Source organism: Nannobrachium achirus (assembly GCF_963921795.1).
Source record: "Nannobrachium achirus genome assembly, chromosome: 7".
Taxonomy (NCBI): domain Eukaryota; kingdom Metazoa; phylum Chordata; class Actinopteri; order Myctophiformes; family Myctophidae; genus Nannobrachium; species Nannobrachium achirus.
This window is the reverse complement of record NC_137816.1, coordinates 19376161-19391290: the sequence shown is the minus strand read 5'-3', so window position 1 is coordinate 19391290 and position 15130 is coordinate 19376161. Positions and strand designations below refer to the sequence as shown.

The 15130-nt window shown below is 41.8% G+C and overlaps 1 protein-coding gene across 1 annotated transcript in view; it reads right to left on the bottom strand.

Moving 5' to 3' along the window:
- Window positions 1–15130, bottom strand: part of LOC308288630 (A-kinase anchor protein 13-like) — a gene marked incomplete at its 3' end in the record, with an annotated part of 47781 nt that overhangs the window by 793 nt on the left and 31858 nt on the right. Inside the window, exons 6-7 of the mRNA XM_080730101.1 lie at window positions 9493–9676; window positions 3945–4149 (exon numbers count right to left, since the gene is read on the bottom strand). Coding sequence (XP_080586227.1) covers window positions 3945–4149; window positions 9493–9676 — 389 coding nt within the window. The remainder of the gene's footprint in view (window positions 1–3944; window positions 4150–9492; window positions 9677–15130) is intronic.

Sequence of the window (15130 nt, the reverse complement as noted above, 5' to 3'; positions counted from 1 at the left end):
TAGCATATACGGACAGTAGAAGGGATGCAGTGCAGTGTGGTGTACTGTAATGCAGTAGTAATGCAATAAAGATTCTCACACAAATGAGAAATTTAAGCAGGAGCAGATATTCACTCCACTTAAACTCTATATAATAGTCAATCCACAAGCTCACATACAGTATCTTTGCCGAATATGTCTATTTTTCCAGATGGTTGTCTATTTCCACCCATTATGACATGTTGAGAATAGGGACTCTAGGGCTCTTGTGGTCAAAGTGTCCCCACATTGAAACAAGCAGAGTATAAATCACACTCCCCACCAAACAGAGTGAATAACAGGAGGAAATAAAAACATCTACAGTAGAATGGAAGAAAACAACAAATTGAACAGCCTTACTCTAGCAGGGTGGCCTGTGGGCCACAAAAACAGCCCTGTAATAAAAATATCTTACAGCCATGTGGTTCTTCTAAGAAACAGAAACCTCTACCTGGCTCACTGGTTGTAATTCTTCGTGGATAAGAGTGCTAAATGCCTGAAGTATAAATGTGTAGCTCTTATCAAATGTCTACCTCAGTGGAGGGATAAGGTTGTTCCACCGTATTCCCAAGTCACACAAAACTACACTGTGAAGGATAATGGCTGAGGGTGGCAGGAAAACAAATACTCAGCTGTTACATTTGCATTAAAGATTACAGTGAGGAAGGACCATGTCAGTGACTACAGAAAATAAATCCAATTCAGTCCCACTTGTCAAGTAGAGTAGTTTCTTAAAGATGCAGTGCCATGATTGCCTTAAGTACCAGCTCTTATGCCTTAACAGGCCTTAAGTTAACGCATAAGAGCTGGTACTTAAGACAATCAAAATACAGCCCAGAGGCTTTCAACTTTCAGGAAGTAACCAACAATACACAGGGAAGGCAAATTTACATTACTAGAAGCTGGGCCGCCCTTCGGGCGGCCCAGCGTCTAGTCGGCGACCTGGCCAACTCGGGAACGATGTAAATAGAGAATGAATGCCCCGCCCTTTAATGCAAACCCCATTATACCTGTTGTCATAGGACCTGTTTTGACCATCTGTTTGCCTGTGTCCATTTATGCCCATATATGGAGATATCTGTATCTGTCTGTCTGTCGGCGTCCATTTTATGTCCATATATGGAGATCACTGCAGATATAGTTCTGGGTCCATTTTATGCCCATATGCCCATATATGGAGATATCTGTCTATTTGCGTCCATTTTATGCCTGCCCCACCCTTTAATGCAAACCCCAATATACCTGTTGTCATAGGACCCGTTTTGACCATCTGTTAGCCTTTGTCCCCACCCTTTAATGCAAACCCCAATATACCTGTTGTCATAGGACCCGTTTTGACCATCTGTTTGCCTTCTGTTAGCCTTTGTCCCCACCCTTTAATGCAAACCCCAATATACCTGTTGTCATGTTGTCATAGGACCCGTTTTGACCATCTGTTTGCCTTCTGTTAGCCTTTGTCCCCACCCTTTAATGCAAACCCCAATATTTTTTGTTGACTCCTGGCGTACGTGATGTCAGAGCCTTTTATGAAGTGATGTCACAATGAGTCAGCGATTGTGCCGATTTCCTCAGGAACAGCCTGATGTTAACAATCAGCTCCGCGTAAGGAGATTCCGAACGTTTCGCGCCGCTTCGGGAAAACCGCATGCCGAGTCGGGCCGAGGCCCGGCACTGCACTCCGCGCCGCAGCGGGGAACGCGCGTGCCGAATCTGAAGCCGGTGGGACGAACGGTTCTCGAGATACGCGGATTACAAACAAACAAACAGACAGAGATTTGTCGCATTTATAGATAGACTAGAAGCTGGGCCGCCCTTCGGGCGGCCCAGCGTCTAGTCGGCGACCTGGCCAACTCGGAACAATGTAAATAGGGAATGAATGCCCCGCCCTTTAATGCAAACCCCATTATACCTGTTTTCATAGGACCCGTTTTGACCATTTGTCTGCCTGTGTCCATTTTTGCCCATATATGGAGATATCTGTATCTGTCTGTCGGTGTCCATTTTATGTCCATATATGGAGATCACTGCAGTTATAGTTCTGGGTCCATTTTATGCCCATATATGCCCATATATGGAGATATCTATCTGCATCCATTTTATGCCCATATATGGAGATCTCTGTATCTCTGTGTCCCTTTTATGCCCGTATATGGAGATCTTTGTGATTCTGCATCCATTGTATGCCCATATATGCCATATATGGAGATATCTGTTTATCTGCGTCCATTTTATGCCCATATATGAGATTTCTGTCGCTTTTTCAAACAATCGTGGGTCGGGTCGGGTTGAGGCCGAGCACTGCACTACCTGCTGCGGTGGGGAACGCACGTGCCGAATTTGAAATAGGGAATGAATGCCCCACCCTTTAATGCAAACCCCATGAATGCCCCACCCTTTAATGCAAACCCCAATATACCTGTTGTCATAGGACCCGTTTTGACCATCTGTTTGTCTTTGTCCACTTATGCCCATATATGAAGATCTCTGCACACACAGTACCGGTTGCGGAAAACTCTGATGTCAGACTTTATGCCCATATCTGGAGAACGCGCGTGCCGGTGGGAAGAAGGGTTCTCGAGATACGCGGATTACATACATACATACACATTCACAGAGATTTTGTGTTGACTCATGTGGCGTACGTGATGTCAGAGCCTTTTATGAAGTGATGTCACAATGACTCAGCGCTTGCGCCGATTTCCTCCGGAACAGCCTGATGTCAACAATCAGCTCCGCATAAGGAGATTCCGAACGTTTCGCGCCGGTTTCGGAAAACCGCGAGTCGGGTCGGGTCGAGGCCTGGCACTGCACTCCGCGCGGCGGCGGGGAACGCGCGTGCCGAATCTGAAGCCGGTGGGACGAACGGTTCTCGAGATACGCGGATTACAAACAAACAAACAAACAGAGATTTGTCGCATTTATAGATAGATAACCCCACCCCGTGGTCTATTAGAGTAATGTTAACTTCATAGTAGAAAACAGAAAAAGTACAAAACTATGGCACCATCTCTTTAACATTTTTGTTAAAGCAGTATCAAACATACAAGGTTTTAGCTACGATCCAACCCCATAATGACCTCCGTTATAAAATAAAAGTTACATCTTTCAGAAAATATAAGGCATATGTGAAGGAAAATGACACTTCTACTGGTCCTGTGCACACAGAGTTTTGGCACTGATCGGTCCAGTGGTTTGGGAGATTAGGTCCAGACAAACACACAGACGTACACATAGACTGATAGACAGCTACAGAGCCCCGTAAAAAAAAAAGAGAAAAATGATAGTTCACAGTTGTGTAATCAATAATTAACCTCTTGTTTTTCATGCTTTACAAGCCAGTCTAGCCTCTGGATGACCATTGGTTTGAAAGCAAAAGTAATCATAAAATAAGAATAATAGTACTTTACACTTTTCCCATAACTCGGAGGAGAAAGCTGAGAGGGAGACAGTCAGTACGAAAGCTGAGAGGGAGACAGAAAGCTGAGAGGGAGACAGTCAGTACGAAAGCTGAGAGGGAGACAGTGTAAGGGAGACAAAGTAGTAAAACTAAGAGGGAGACATGTATGGGGAGACAGTAGGGAAAGAGGAGGAAGCGCTAAAGTAATTCAACAATTATGTAGTGGTTTTATGTATGACAATGTAAGAAAAAAACTATAAAAGCTATTGCTATTTGTTCCTAAAAGCTTTATACCAAGTTATGCGTACATATATAACAGCTCCTTACAGCAAACAGCAAATTAGTCTGGCTCTTGCCGGATAGTTTTCAGATTATTTTTGAACATTTACTAGTCTTTATTTTCGTTTGTTTTTGTTTCACGTTTGCTTCGGCAATGTAAACGTATGTTTCTTCATGCCAATAAAGCCCCTTTGAATTGAATTGAATTCCTACATTACCAAACATGTAATCAACAGTACATGAGGCTCACCTTGGCCTGTAGGTGGCAGATTAGGTGTCGTAGATGTTCCACACATCTCTGGAGGGTTGGAGGTTCAAGTCCCTGACACGGGCCCACTGTCAGGGTGTAGGTGTTCAGCTTGGGGAGGTGACACACCACTCTGACATCTGAATGAGCAGACTGGTTTGTCGTCTCCGTCCCGCCGTCTCTCTCCGTCTCTCCCTCCTGCTCAGCCCTGCGGCAAAAAAACGTTCACATTATGAACACCACGTTATTTTTGATCATTGTTGAGTTAAATTGATTGCTCTTTGTTTCATTCTTGATTGGTTGGTTGACTGACAGGCCTTTTTACAAACAAAAATGTATATAAACATGTATTTGTACATCTGTAAAATGGATAAAACACCAAGAGTAAAGTGAATGTTATGTGTTGCTATCCTGTTATGTTTAAATTTAATTTGATCTTATGTTATACCAGTATACAATGAATACTCAAGAAACCAACAAGTGAGCGATACTACAGAATAGTTAGTGAGTAAAAGTACGAGCAAGTGCAACAGTGATTTGTAAGTGTCAGCATAGGCCTGAAATCCTCAATATGACAGCTATAATTAAACAATATATGAAGTAAAACGGATGATCTGGCAAAACGTAATCTAAAACCTATTAAAATGGTAAAACTTCCAGGCACACTTACGCAATAGAAAGAAGTTTATAGATTATTTGAATAAATAAACTTCTTTCTAGTGCTGGTTAGTGCCAGTGTGGCAATAGTGTGGCAATAGTGTAAGGTACTGTACAATAATTCACCAAAATCATTTCAGCATCTCTTTTCTTCAACATGTCTTATTTAGAAGTTTGATTACAGTAAATAAACTAAAGTAAACATGGAGGACATAGATTGCTAACTTGCGCAAAGAGACATTTTGGCTCTGTTGACTGCAGTCCTCCAGCACTATTGGTCTGCTCTTTTTTCCTCCCTCTAAACCAAATCTTTTAAGCAAAAATGCCAGATATACCATGTCACAACGCGATGTGTCGTGAGCTTGTAGATCTGCAATTTTCACGGAATGTTTGCCCCCAAAATAGCGACACTAGGATTTGCGTGGTTAAGTTGTATGGCCTTGCTCTAAAGCCACAGTGCAAGAATTAAAGTGTGAGTGTGAGTTGTAGGTTGCGTAATGCTGGGTGTGGTTGGTTCAACAGTGAGGTCACCCAGCCACGGCCTGACACTGACTGACTTCACTTTTCATGAGAGGCACAAAAGTGTAATTAGCAGCACATAAAGAGATAGCGGCCCTAAAGTAGCTTCTAAATACATGGCATGGGGAAATGAGGCTGGTTAGCTAAGTGGTACTTGTGTTTTCAGCTTGCGCTATCTTCATTCCAAGTTCAAAAGGGCATGTCACACATAAAAACAGCAAATGTGTACATTGTCTCTCGCACACAACACGCACGCACGCACGCACGCACGCACGCACGCACGCACGCACGCACACGCACACGCACACGCACACGCACACGCACACACACACACACACACACACACACACACACACACACACGCTTCAATACGCCTCATCCTGGGAGTCTTATAATACATATATACTCCGATAATACATACTGTATATACTTAGTCAAACAAAGGTGTCATGTGCCAAAAATAGCAGATCTACAAGCTCACACAACACATCGCATTTCAACATGCTGTGAGCTTGTAGATCAGCTAAATCAGGCTAAAGGTTGAGCCTTAACATATAGGGTTAGAATGACTAACCTGTTTTATACACTTGGTACTCTTTACAATTACTTCAACTTTCAAACCAAGTCAGTTCAAGTCAAAGTAAAGAATAACAACCACATATAATGAACTACAGACTGAACACAGATGTTTCTAGGAGAATCACTGAAAGCTGGAATAAAATACGATTCAGAAGGACATTTTGTAAATGAGTGGGCTAAAGGCAGTGGTTCCCTGGTGTGCCTTGGGATTTTGTGACAAGTAACCACCCATTATTATAGCAATATATACAACTATAAAAAAAGGTTATGAATGTTTTTGTTTGTTGGTTTTCCTTATCAGTACTTTATGTGCACTCATTTCCCCATAAAGATGCAAATTCTATAGCCTAAAAATTATTCTGGGCATGTCATAGGTGTCATTTTTTAAATTAATTTTTGTTTAAATGTTCATATCGTGGAGGCACCCGCTGGCCTAGCGGTCCTGGCGCATACCACATAGGCTCTGCATGTTGCGGGTTCGAGTCCAGATCCCGACGACCTTTGCTGCATGTCCTTCCCCATCTCTCCCTCATTCCTGTCTACCTACTGTACTATCAATAAAGGCAGAAAAGCCCCAAAAATATCATATCGTGAAGCGTTGTCAGATTGTTTATCAGCTATTTTCACAATGATTACTGGTGTGCCTAGAGCCTATAACTTGGCCAAACGACCCAGCGTCTAAGGGATTGTTGTCTTAAAGTCTTATCTTCTTTCCAAGTCCAGCGAAAACTATGTTGATAAGGTGAGTGCTTAGAACGTAAAAAGGATCCATTTTCACTCAACTTTGTGTCTTGTCTCAGTTAATTTACCCTAAAAAGAGGAGTTTTTTCCTACTCTCAGCTTAATGTTTAACTGTGGAGACACGAGAGGAATGTTGAGTCTCTTCAGATTCAAACCCCCTTTTCCTTTGACCTGTCATTTTGATGTTGTCTTATTTCTTGTCTTGAGGAAAGACATATTCATAAAACCCATGTTTTTTTTTTATTAATTATGTTTAATCTCAGTTCTCTGAGCTCTCCCTTCAACAGCGCTCAAAATGCAGAGGAACCGGGTTCCACTTTCAATGCCAAGTAGGACATGAAAGTTATGGATTTTCAGCTTTAGACCGATGAGCTAACGCCCGACTCCCTCAAATGGAATACCTGATGCACACCACCTCATCAACAGCGCTTGCATTTCTTCACACAGATAAATAAAATATGGGGCAGTTCTTGACAGCCATCAGAGTAACCTGGACAGGCAGTCACTCACAACACAAACACGTGAAACATGTCCAAATTGGAGCCCTCAGATGAATCCCTCCACATCACTGTTTCTCAATCTGTGCAATGCAAGGCGTTGTGTGCTTGTATATCGGCTACCATGAGGACATCACAAGTGGGCCTCCAAATAATTGACAAAACACTAAGATAATATAAAATAATAAATACAAAAATCATGGTATTTTTCCTTTATAACCTTGAAACGTGATACCAATATATAGGACATTAAAGTATATTAGTTTCATAGACCCAAGCCGGAACACAAACGATTCTTTGGCCCTTAAAATAACATGCTCTGAAAATGCACACGGTACACCCACCTGACTGACCACTTAACACATCGGCTGCTGTGATAAGTGGTCAGATGGGTGGGCCGCAAACACTTTTGATTTTTACTGAGGTTAGGATTAGGGTTAGGTTTAGGCATAGTAGCATTCACCAGGTTAACATTCACCAGGTTAGGATTCACCAGCGTCGGACTAATGGGTGAAACCTCATCTGATCTGACCCTGCTCAACTGTCTATTCCAGCTGCTGCCCGCTACAGGTCATCATTATGCACCAGAACAGTTTCTGGCCCTCTCTCATATGGACTCTAAACTCCTACAAGCATCCACACTTGACTACACGTCTGTCTTGTGTATGTCTACGTTCAATAGAGTAGCTGTGTTGCACATCCAAATGTTTTAGGCCAACTGCAGGGGATAAAAGTACACATGAAGATACAAGGAAATTGATGTGTAGATTCTGCACACTGGATTAAAGGCAGTTCCCAATGCTTTATTGACTAGCAACGTTTCAACCCAGCAGGGTCTTCTTCATCAGGCCAGATGAAGTCGGTTTCAACCCTGTTGCTAGTCAAAAAGGTAATCCGGTGTGGGAATGTCTATGACCTTCAATTAATGTTCTGCAAAGTTTGTCTACTCACTGTATGTTCATTGATTTTTTTTCTCATAGAATCTGTACCAAGTACCAACACATCTATCTATCCATCCATCCATCCACCCATCCCAGCAATTACAATGCACATCTAATACTATTAAACAATGCCGTTATCCAGAGTCCCTGAAGTGCAGGTGACCATAGAGCAACACATTTCTAAAGGACACTGTTGAGAGAGAGAGAGAGGGGGGGTGCAGGGGAGGCAAATGCTTGGAGGGAAGGAGCATAGGAAGGAGGGAAGAAGAAAGAAAGAGAGAGCGAGAGAAAGAGGGATGGTAGAATTGATGAAGCGAGGGAAGGGGAAAGGGTGGGTGAGGGAGGAGAGGGATGAGTGATGAGAAAAAGCAGAGAAGAAAAGAGGGAAATAAAGAAATTAAGAAATTGAGGGTGACAGAAGCCAGAGACTGAAGAACAACACATTCTACTAATATAAATCAGTTAAATCACTCTGTCTGTGTTTGTCTGAGAGTTCACAGAGACTGTCTGTGCCGTCACTCTGTCACACTGACACCAACAATTATAAAATATCCATTGCTCACACTTATGTTTTAAAGTATACCACAAATTGGCAAAATAATACATATACCGTAGTAGAACATATACTTTAACCCTTTAAATATATTTTTGACCATTATTTAGATATGTATTTTGTAAAAGATAAGACTATTTCTGTACCAGACCTATGGTAAATGAACTGTGTAGAGTTGATTCCCCCCCTTTCCTCCTCTGAACACAAAAGATCAGAACACAGCTATGCAGTACATAAAACAGCCTGTGATGTAATACCTATCTCAGACAGACACGATCAGAAACAAGCAACATCTGTTTGTTCTCAATACCAATTGACTGAGGGTAAAAAAGAGCGAGAGAGTGAGAGAGAGAAAGAGAGAGCTAGAAGGAGGGAAAGATGGAGAGAAAGAAATACCCAAACTCATGGAGGGCCCTGGGGGCCAGTAATCTGCTGCAGAAACCTACTGAGCTGAACACGGTTGTGTCCCATGTGACAAATTGTATTATTTACTTTGTTGATTTCCCCAGTGATAAAACACTAATGCACTGTGATAAAGGAAAAAAAGGCGAAATTAATCGCATTCAATTCGGTTGAACTTGTTCTATGTCGCCCTGTATGAGATCATTAGAGACAATGGCAGGACATGTAAATATTACAACAGGGATCAGAAGATTAAAACAAACATTAAGAAGAAAAAAAAAAACTATTGCTTGTGGGAGAGATTTAAAACCCCAAGCGGCTTTTAAAAACAAGCAGGAAACAACAGGAAACCTTTGAATGTGTTTCCAATTTACTCTCCTAGTTACTTGACTGTCTTTGAAAACAATTTTGTACATCTGTGTCGTTAATATTAAGTACTACATACGTAAATGTTAGAATTTACCATTTTCAGTAGCAGTAGTATAGTATAGTATAGTATAGTATAGTATAGTATAGTATAGTATAGTATAGTATAGTACAGTACAGTACAGTACAGTACAGTACAGTATAGAATAGTATAGTATAGTATAGTATAGTATAGTATAGTATAGGTATAGTATAGTATAGTATAATATAGTATAGTATACTGTATGGTTACTTACTGAGAAAGGAGCTGCTGTAACTGTTCGTGTCCTCGGAACCCTGCAATGTCGAAGGGGGTGTGACCTTGTCTGTTAGCCAATCGGAGGGCCTGCCCGGCCCCAGGCTGGCAGAGCAGGAAGTCAGCGACTCTCCTCAAACCTCGGCGGGCCGCAAAGTGAAGCAGCGTCTCCTGAGGAACAGGATCTGAGAGGAGGAGTGTAGAAGAAGAAGAAGTAGAGAGACAGTGAGAGTGATAGAGAGGGAGAGAGAGAAAGAGAGAAAGAAAGACGGATGTGTTAACATGTGTTAAGGTTTGCCAGTTAACATCCATCTATGCAGTGTGTAGTGGACATACCAGAGTGCCATGCAGCATAGCAACAACAGGCCTCCCCATTAACCAGTACAGTTACTGCCCAACAACTCCACACAACACAAACTGCATTATCAGACAGTCAAACCTGGATAAAAATGACTTTAAAGGTCCCTTCCAGTGTAGACAGTAAAATCCTGAGTGTTGAAATCAACATTGAGGATTTTTAAATTGTTGTGTATTGTGGTCATGAAAATGTACCTTTTCCTATGCAAACTTCTAATGAAGTCTTGAATCAATCAACCAATCAAGTCAGCATATCGCTGCATAGCATAGGTGGAGGTTTACAAAAAAGGGGAAAAAAAGTATTTGTCCTTTAAAAATGTACTAAATGTACTGCTAGTGGTGCCAATTTAGCTAATATCTATGTATTTGCAAAAGTTCATTACACACTGATTCGAGAGGGTGTCTTCATCAGTGTCTTGTTTGGACACATGCAGTAGCTGTCATGGAGATTGTGACTTAAAACAGCAACATAAAACTGAACTACAGGTCCTGCTCAAGTAGCTCCATAATCAATCAATCAATCTATTAGCAGACTCAGGTCCATAAAACAGGGTACAAGACATAAAACAGTGTACAAGACATAAAAGAAACACATCAGGCAATAAAAATCAATAAGAAAATGTAAAATAAATAGTACATAACTTAGCCTACAGGAACAACACACAGGCATTTTACAGCCAGTGTACCCTTAGTCTGGATGTATAGCGTGAACTGCTCATAAGGGGGCTTGAAAGCGACACAATGATGCCGTTAGTAGATACATCCAGACGTTTCATGAATTTGAACATTAAGTTTCTTAAAAGTGCTTTAAAAGTCCTCACTCCAGCAGTGACAAACATCTCACTAGCACTGCCACTGAGTTTTTTAAGGAGTATTCTCATAGCATCATTATATGCAACTTGCAGCCTATGCATACTAGATTTCTTATAAGATGACAATACGTGAGCAGTATAGAGCGGTGTGCAATATGTCTTGACACTTTCACTTTAGTAGAACATTGACTGAACTTACGAGCATTGCTGCATTGTATTTTATGTCATGATGTACACCATACAAAGAGCATATGTCCAGGAGCTGCTGTGGACCAGCACTACTGGGACTCAGGACCACCAGGTCATCAGCATACATCAGGTGGTTTACAAGTGTTTCCCCAACCATGCGACCAGTATTACAACCTCTCAAGTGAGTCATCCACATATAAATGGGACTTAAAAGTCAGGACATAGTAATATATATATATATATATAGTAATATATATATATATATGTATATATATATATATATTTTTTTTTCTTCTTTTTTTTTTGCTTACCGCTCCCACATCCTAATCTAGCTTTGTCACATGCAATCACATACATTACGACATGAATGGATACACAAGCCAACATGCAAACCTACAGTACCACACACACACAGGTGCACGAGTGCACAGTGCACACATGCGCGAGGCCGCGAGCGCGCACACACACACACACACACACTCACACCCACACACACACACACACGCACACACACTCTTTGTGCCACCGTGGCAGTGTGTCTGGGAGAGTGGCTGAGTGTGTTATTCAGCCTGGGGTTGTTTTTAACTCTGTTCAGCCACAGTCTAATTAGGCCTGTGTGTAATTAAACCTTTAACAGCCTCCTCTCCCCTCTCCTTTTGCTATGAAATAGATTATCACCGGATTCTTGGATGCCTTAAGGTGCTGCCACGGCCCTTTTCACTCTCACAGCATATTGCTGCCTGAAGCAGATACGCATGCGCAGACACACGCACACACAGGAAAGAAGACACTGAGTTAAAGGTTCATTTCACAATTTCACGATTTTTTCCCCTTCAGTTATAATACCCAGCACTAGTGTTTGGTCAGACGCTTTTTTTTCACCTGAGAGTGAGGAGTTTCACTGGGAGGGCCGACATGTGCAGAGGAACATGCCACCCCATCACTGACTGCGGAACAACCTGTAGGAATCACTATTGCAGCGGAAACAGCCACTTGTGTTCATGTAGACTAGAGCACCCAGCCAAGCTGGATGCACCATGGAGGATTCAAACCCCAGCCTTCACGGTGGTGGGCAGGAACTTTACCCCTGCACCACCCAGACGCCCTGGTGCTGACGCATTCTGTACTCCTCCCTGACGTTCTCCATGACATCATGAGGACGACAAAACTCAGTGACCCCACAATGATCGGCGGGGCCCGATCATTGTGGCTCGCATACCGGCCCGGTCTTTAATTGTTCCACCAATGTCAATGTCATCTCTCTTCCCCATTTCCTTTCAGACTACTGTTCACTATCAATTTAGGCAGAAAAAGCCAAAGAAATATCATAAAAAAATAAAAGAAAAAAAGATGTAGGAGATCAGGTGTACAGTAGCCAATGTTGAAGGTCCAGTTTGCTGTGTCCTCGCTACACTACTGCTGCAATTCAATTAGACTGCACCCCCTATAGAAACTATATACAGTATATACATACAGTATATGTTCAGTCAAAATATCAGATCTAAAAGCTCACAACACGTCACAATGTGACAGGTTGCAATGGTATGTATAAACCATTAGCAAAGTATGAGAAATTAATTGCATTGTATCAGTCTATACAGTATTTACATCAATTCTTTTGAGGGGATTCTGCCTAAAGTCATGTAACTTTACGGGATTCAGAACGTCAGAGTTTAATTTACTTACCATATTCTCAATCATTAGTTTAGTCCCTGTGTACTGTCGTAAAATATTCAGTGTCACTGTCTCCCTCTCAGCTATTTGTCTTACATTTACTTATTTCAATAAAGAATAATGTTAAGAAAAGTGCCCAACCAAAAAAAAAGAAAAAGAAAAACACGCACAAGAAAAATAAAACAAAACCCTACTGCAAAAATAACCCTTAAAAGTGTACTTCTTTTCCCAGGCCTCCGCTGTGTATGAAAAATCACTTGTTAGCAGTACAATAATCCATAACTCATTACTCATTTGCTGCAACATTTCACAGCAGAGAGAGACTTGGCTGGAAATCATGCTGAGCACCAGCCGAGTGGTATTTCACTCCATTTGCTGTTGGCCTGTCTCTCTCTATCTCTCTCCCTGTCTCTCCAACTCTCTCTCTCGCTCTCCCCATCTGCCTCTCTCTCTCTCTCTCCCTCTCGTTCCGTCTCTGAGAACTCTGGACTGAGCTGATGCTAATTGCTTCAAATTAACTGCTCCAGTTAAGCAGAGCAAAGCAGAGCAGAGATGACTGCTGGCTAACTAACTGCCAGTCTGGAAGCATTACAGATATACAGGAACCATAGGGAAGTACTAGGCGGTCTAGTGATTAGAGAGACCATCCTGTACAAGGATGGTTCACAGGTTTAATCCCTGCTCGACTCCCTGGGGGCAAAAATCACTCCCAGAACTTTCTGTTGAAAGGATTTTACATTTACTAAGTTCAGGGTAATAAATGCTCTTAATACTCTTGGTGCAAACTAGATTACAGTACATGTAATAGCAGCATAACTTTACAAAGTCTTCACTGAGAGAGTACATCACACATCTACAGAATAAAGTTTTAAGTTGTCTGCGGAAGTGTTTTGAAAGTGTGGATCAGCAAGAGAGAGAGAGAGAGAGAGAGAGAGAGAGAGAGAGAGAGAGAGAGAGATAGAGAGAGAGAGAGAGGGAGAAAGGGCGAGGGGTAGAGCTTTTTTCACCCATGCAATATCAACGTCGGCACAAATCTGAACACTCATCGATGGGTCATGAAGCAATATGTTGAGACAACTGCATTTTCAGCCTTCAGCTTTTTTAAACAGTGGGAGAAAATGTTCACATTTTTTTATTTTTTTTAAAGATTTGTTTTTGGGCTTTTTATGCCTTTATTCGATAGGACAGTAGACTGACAGGAAATTGGGAGAGAGATGGGGAATGACATGTGGTAAATGTGGCACAATGACATGTCGTCCGGATCGGGAATCGAACCGGCGACGCCAGCAGGCATCATAGCCTAGTATATGGTACGCGCCTTGACCACCAGGCCAGCGGGCGCCCCCACACTTTTCTATATGAGGATTAATCTATATATTTTTTCTTACATTGTGTGTAATGTTGGGCGAGCCCGGTGAGCAACCAACCGAGTCACATTCCTTCTATGCACAAAGGTATTTTACCAAAGAAATGTTTTTGGACTTGTAGATTTACAAGCCAGGGCAAGCTGCTTTGAATAAGAGCATCAGCTGAATGCATTCAACAGCAATACCTAATAAGTCAAATTACCTGCTTCAGTAAAGCAGAACTGAGAACAGTTGCTAGCTAAGTAAATAAATGCCAATCTGAGCTCTAACCACAGCGTTAGTGGTCAGTTGGCAAGACAGAGAGGAAATACCAATGGTGTTTTCTGGGGTTTCCATGGTTGCATGGTGGCTGCCTGGCACACTATAAGAATTTCATTTCTCCATGGTGAGAGAAAGTGCTGTGCCTGTACTAAAATGTCAGAGTCATACTGTAATGACTTAACAGCTGTGATAACTGTACAGGAACTGGCTTGGAAATATTGTTGAAGGGATATATCTACACTCAAGTTGCGACATAGTAATAGTCAGTCACACACACAAGTAAAATAGTCTCACCTGTACATGGACAGTTGTGTTTGAATGTATGCTGGGTCCAATATTGTACTACTGTACCTCAAAGAATGTTCTGCAATATCCTGTTGCACAGTACTTACTGTATCCTCAACAATTTAATATTGGGTTGTCATTTCACCCTGTGCCACGGGATATTCATATTGTGGAACATTATATTTGGTCTAAAAGTGTCTCAGATTGTGATAAAATCTCTATAGTCTCTCTACATAGAGTATCTCAATATATACTCACATTAATGTTTTGAATATAGATACATATACAATATAGTATATATACTGTACAGTGTACACATACAGACACACGCACGCACACACACACACACACACACACACACACTACAGTATATAGCAAATTGGCCTAATTCTGCAACTAGGACATACAGTACTTGTTGCTTTTTCATATGTGTCTACTTTCCCACGTAGGTTTCAGTTAATGGGCACTCTGCCATTCATAGCACTGCCTGATGTCAGCAATTATGATGGATGACTGAACCCCCACACTGACTTCTACCTGCTCAGAACCTCCTTAATGTAAGCACTGTAATACGCCACCGCCTCTGGCTACACAAACTCCATTTCACGCATTGTTGCGTTCTAAAATGTGTCACCTGGAATTCTTAACGCGGCGCAAGCACAACGTTCTTAGGTATGACTGTGGGTTTCTGTGT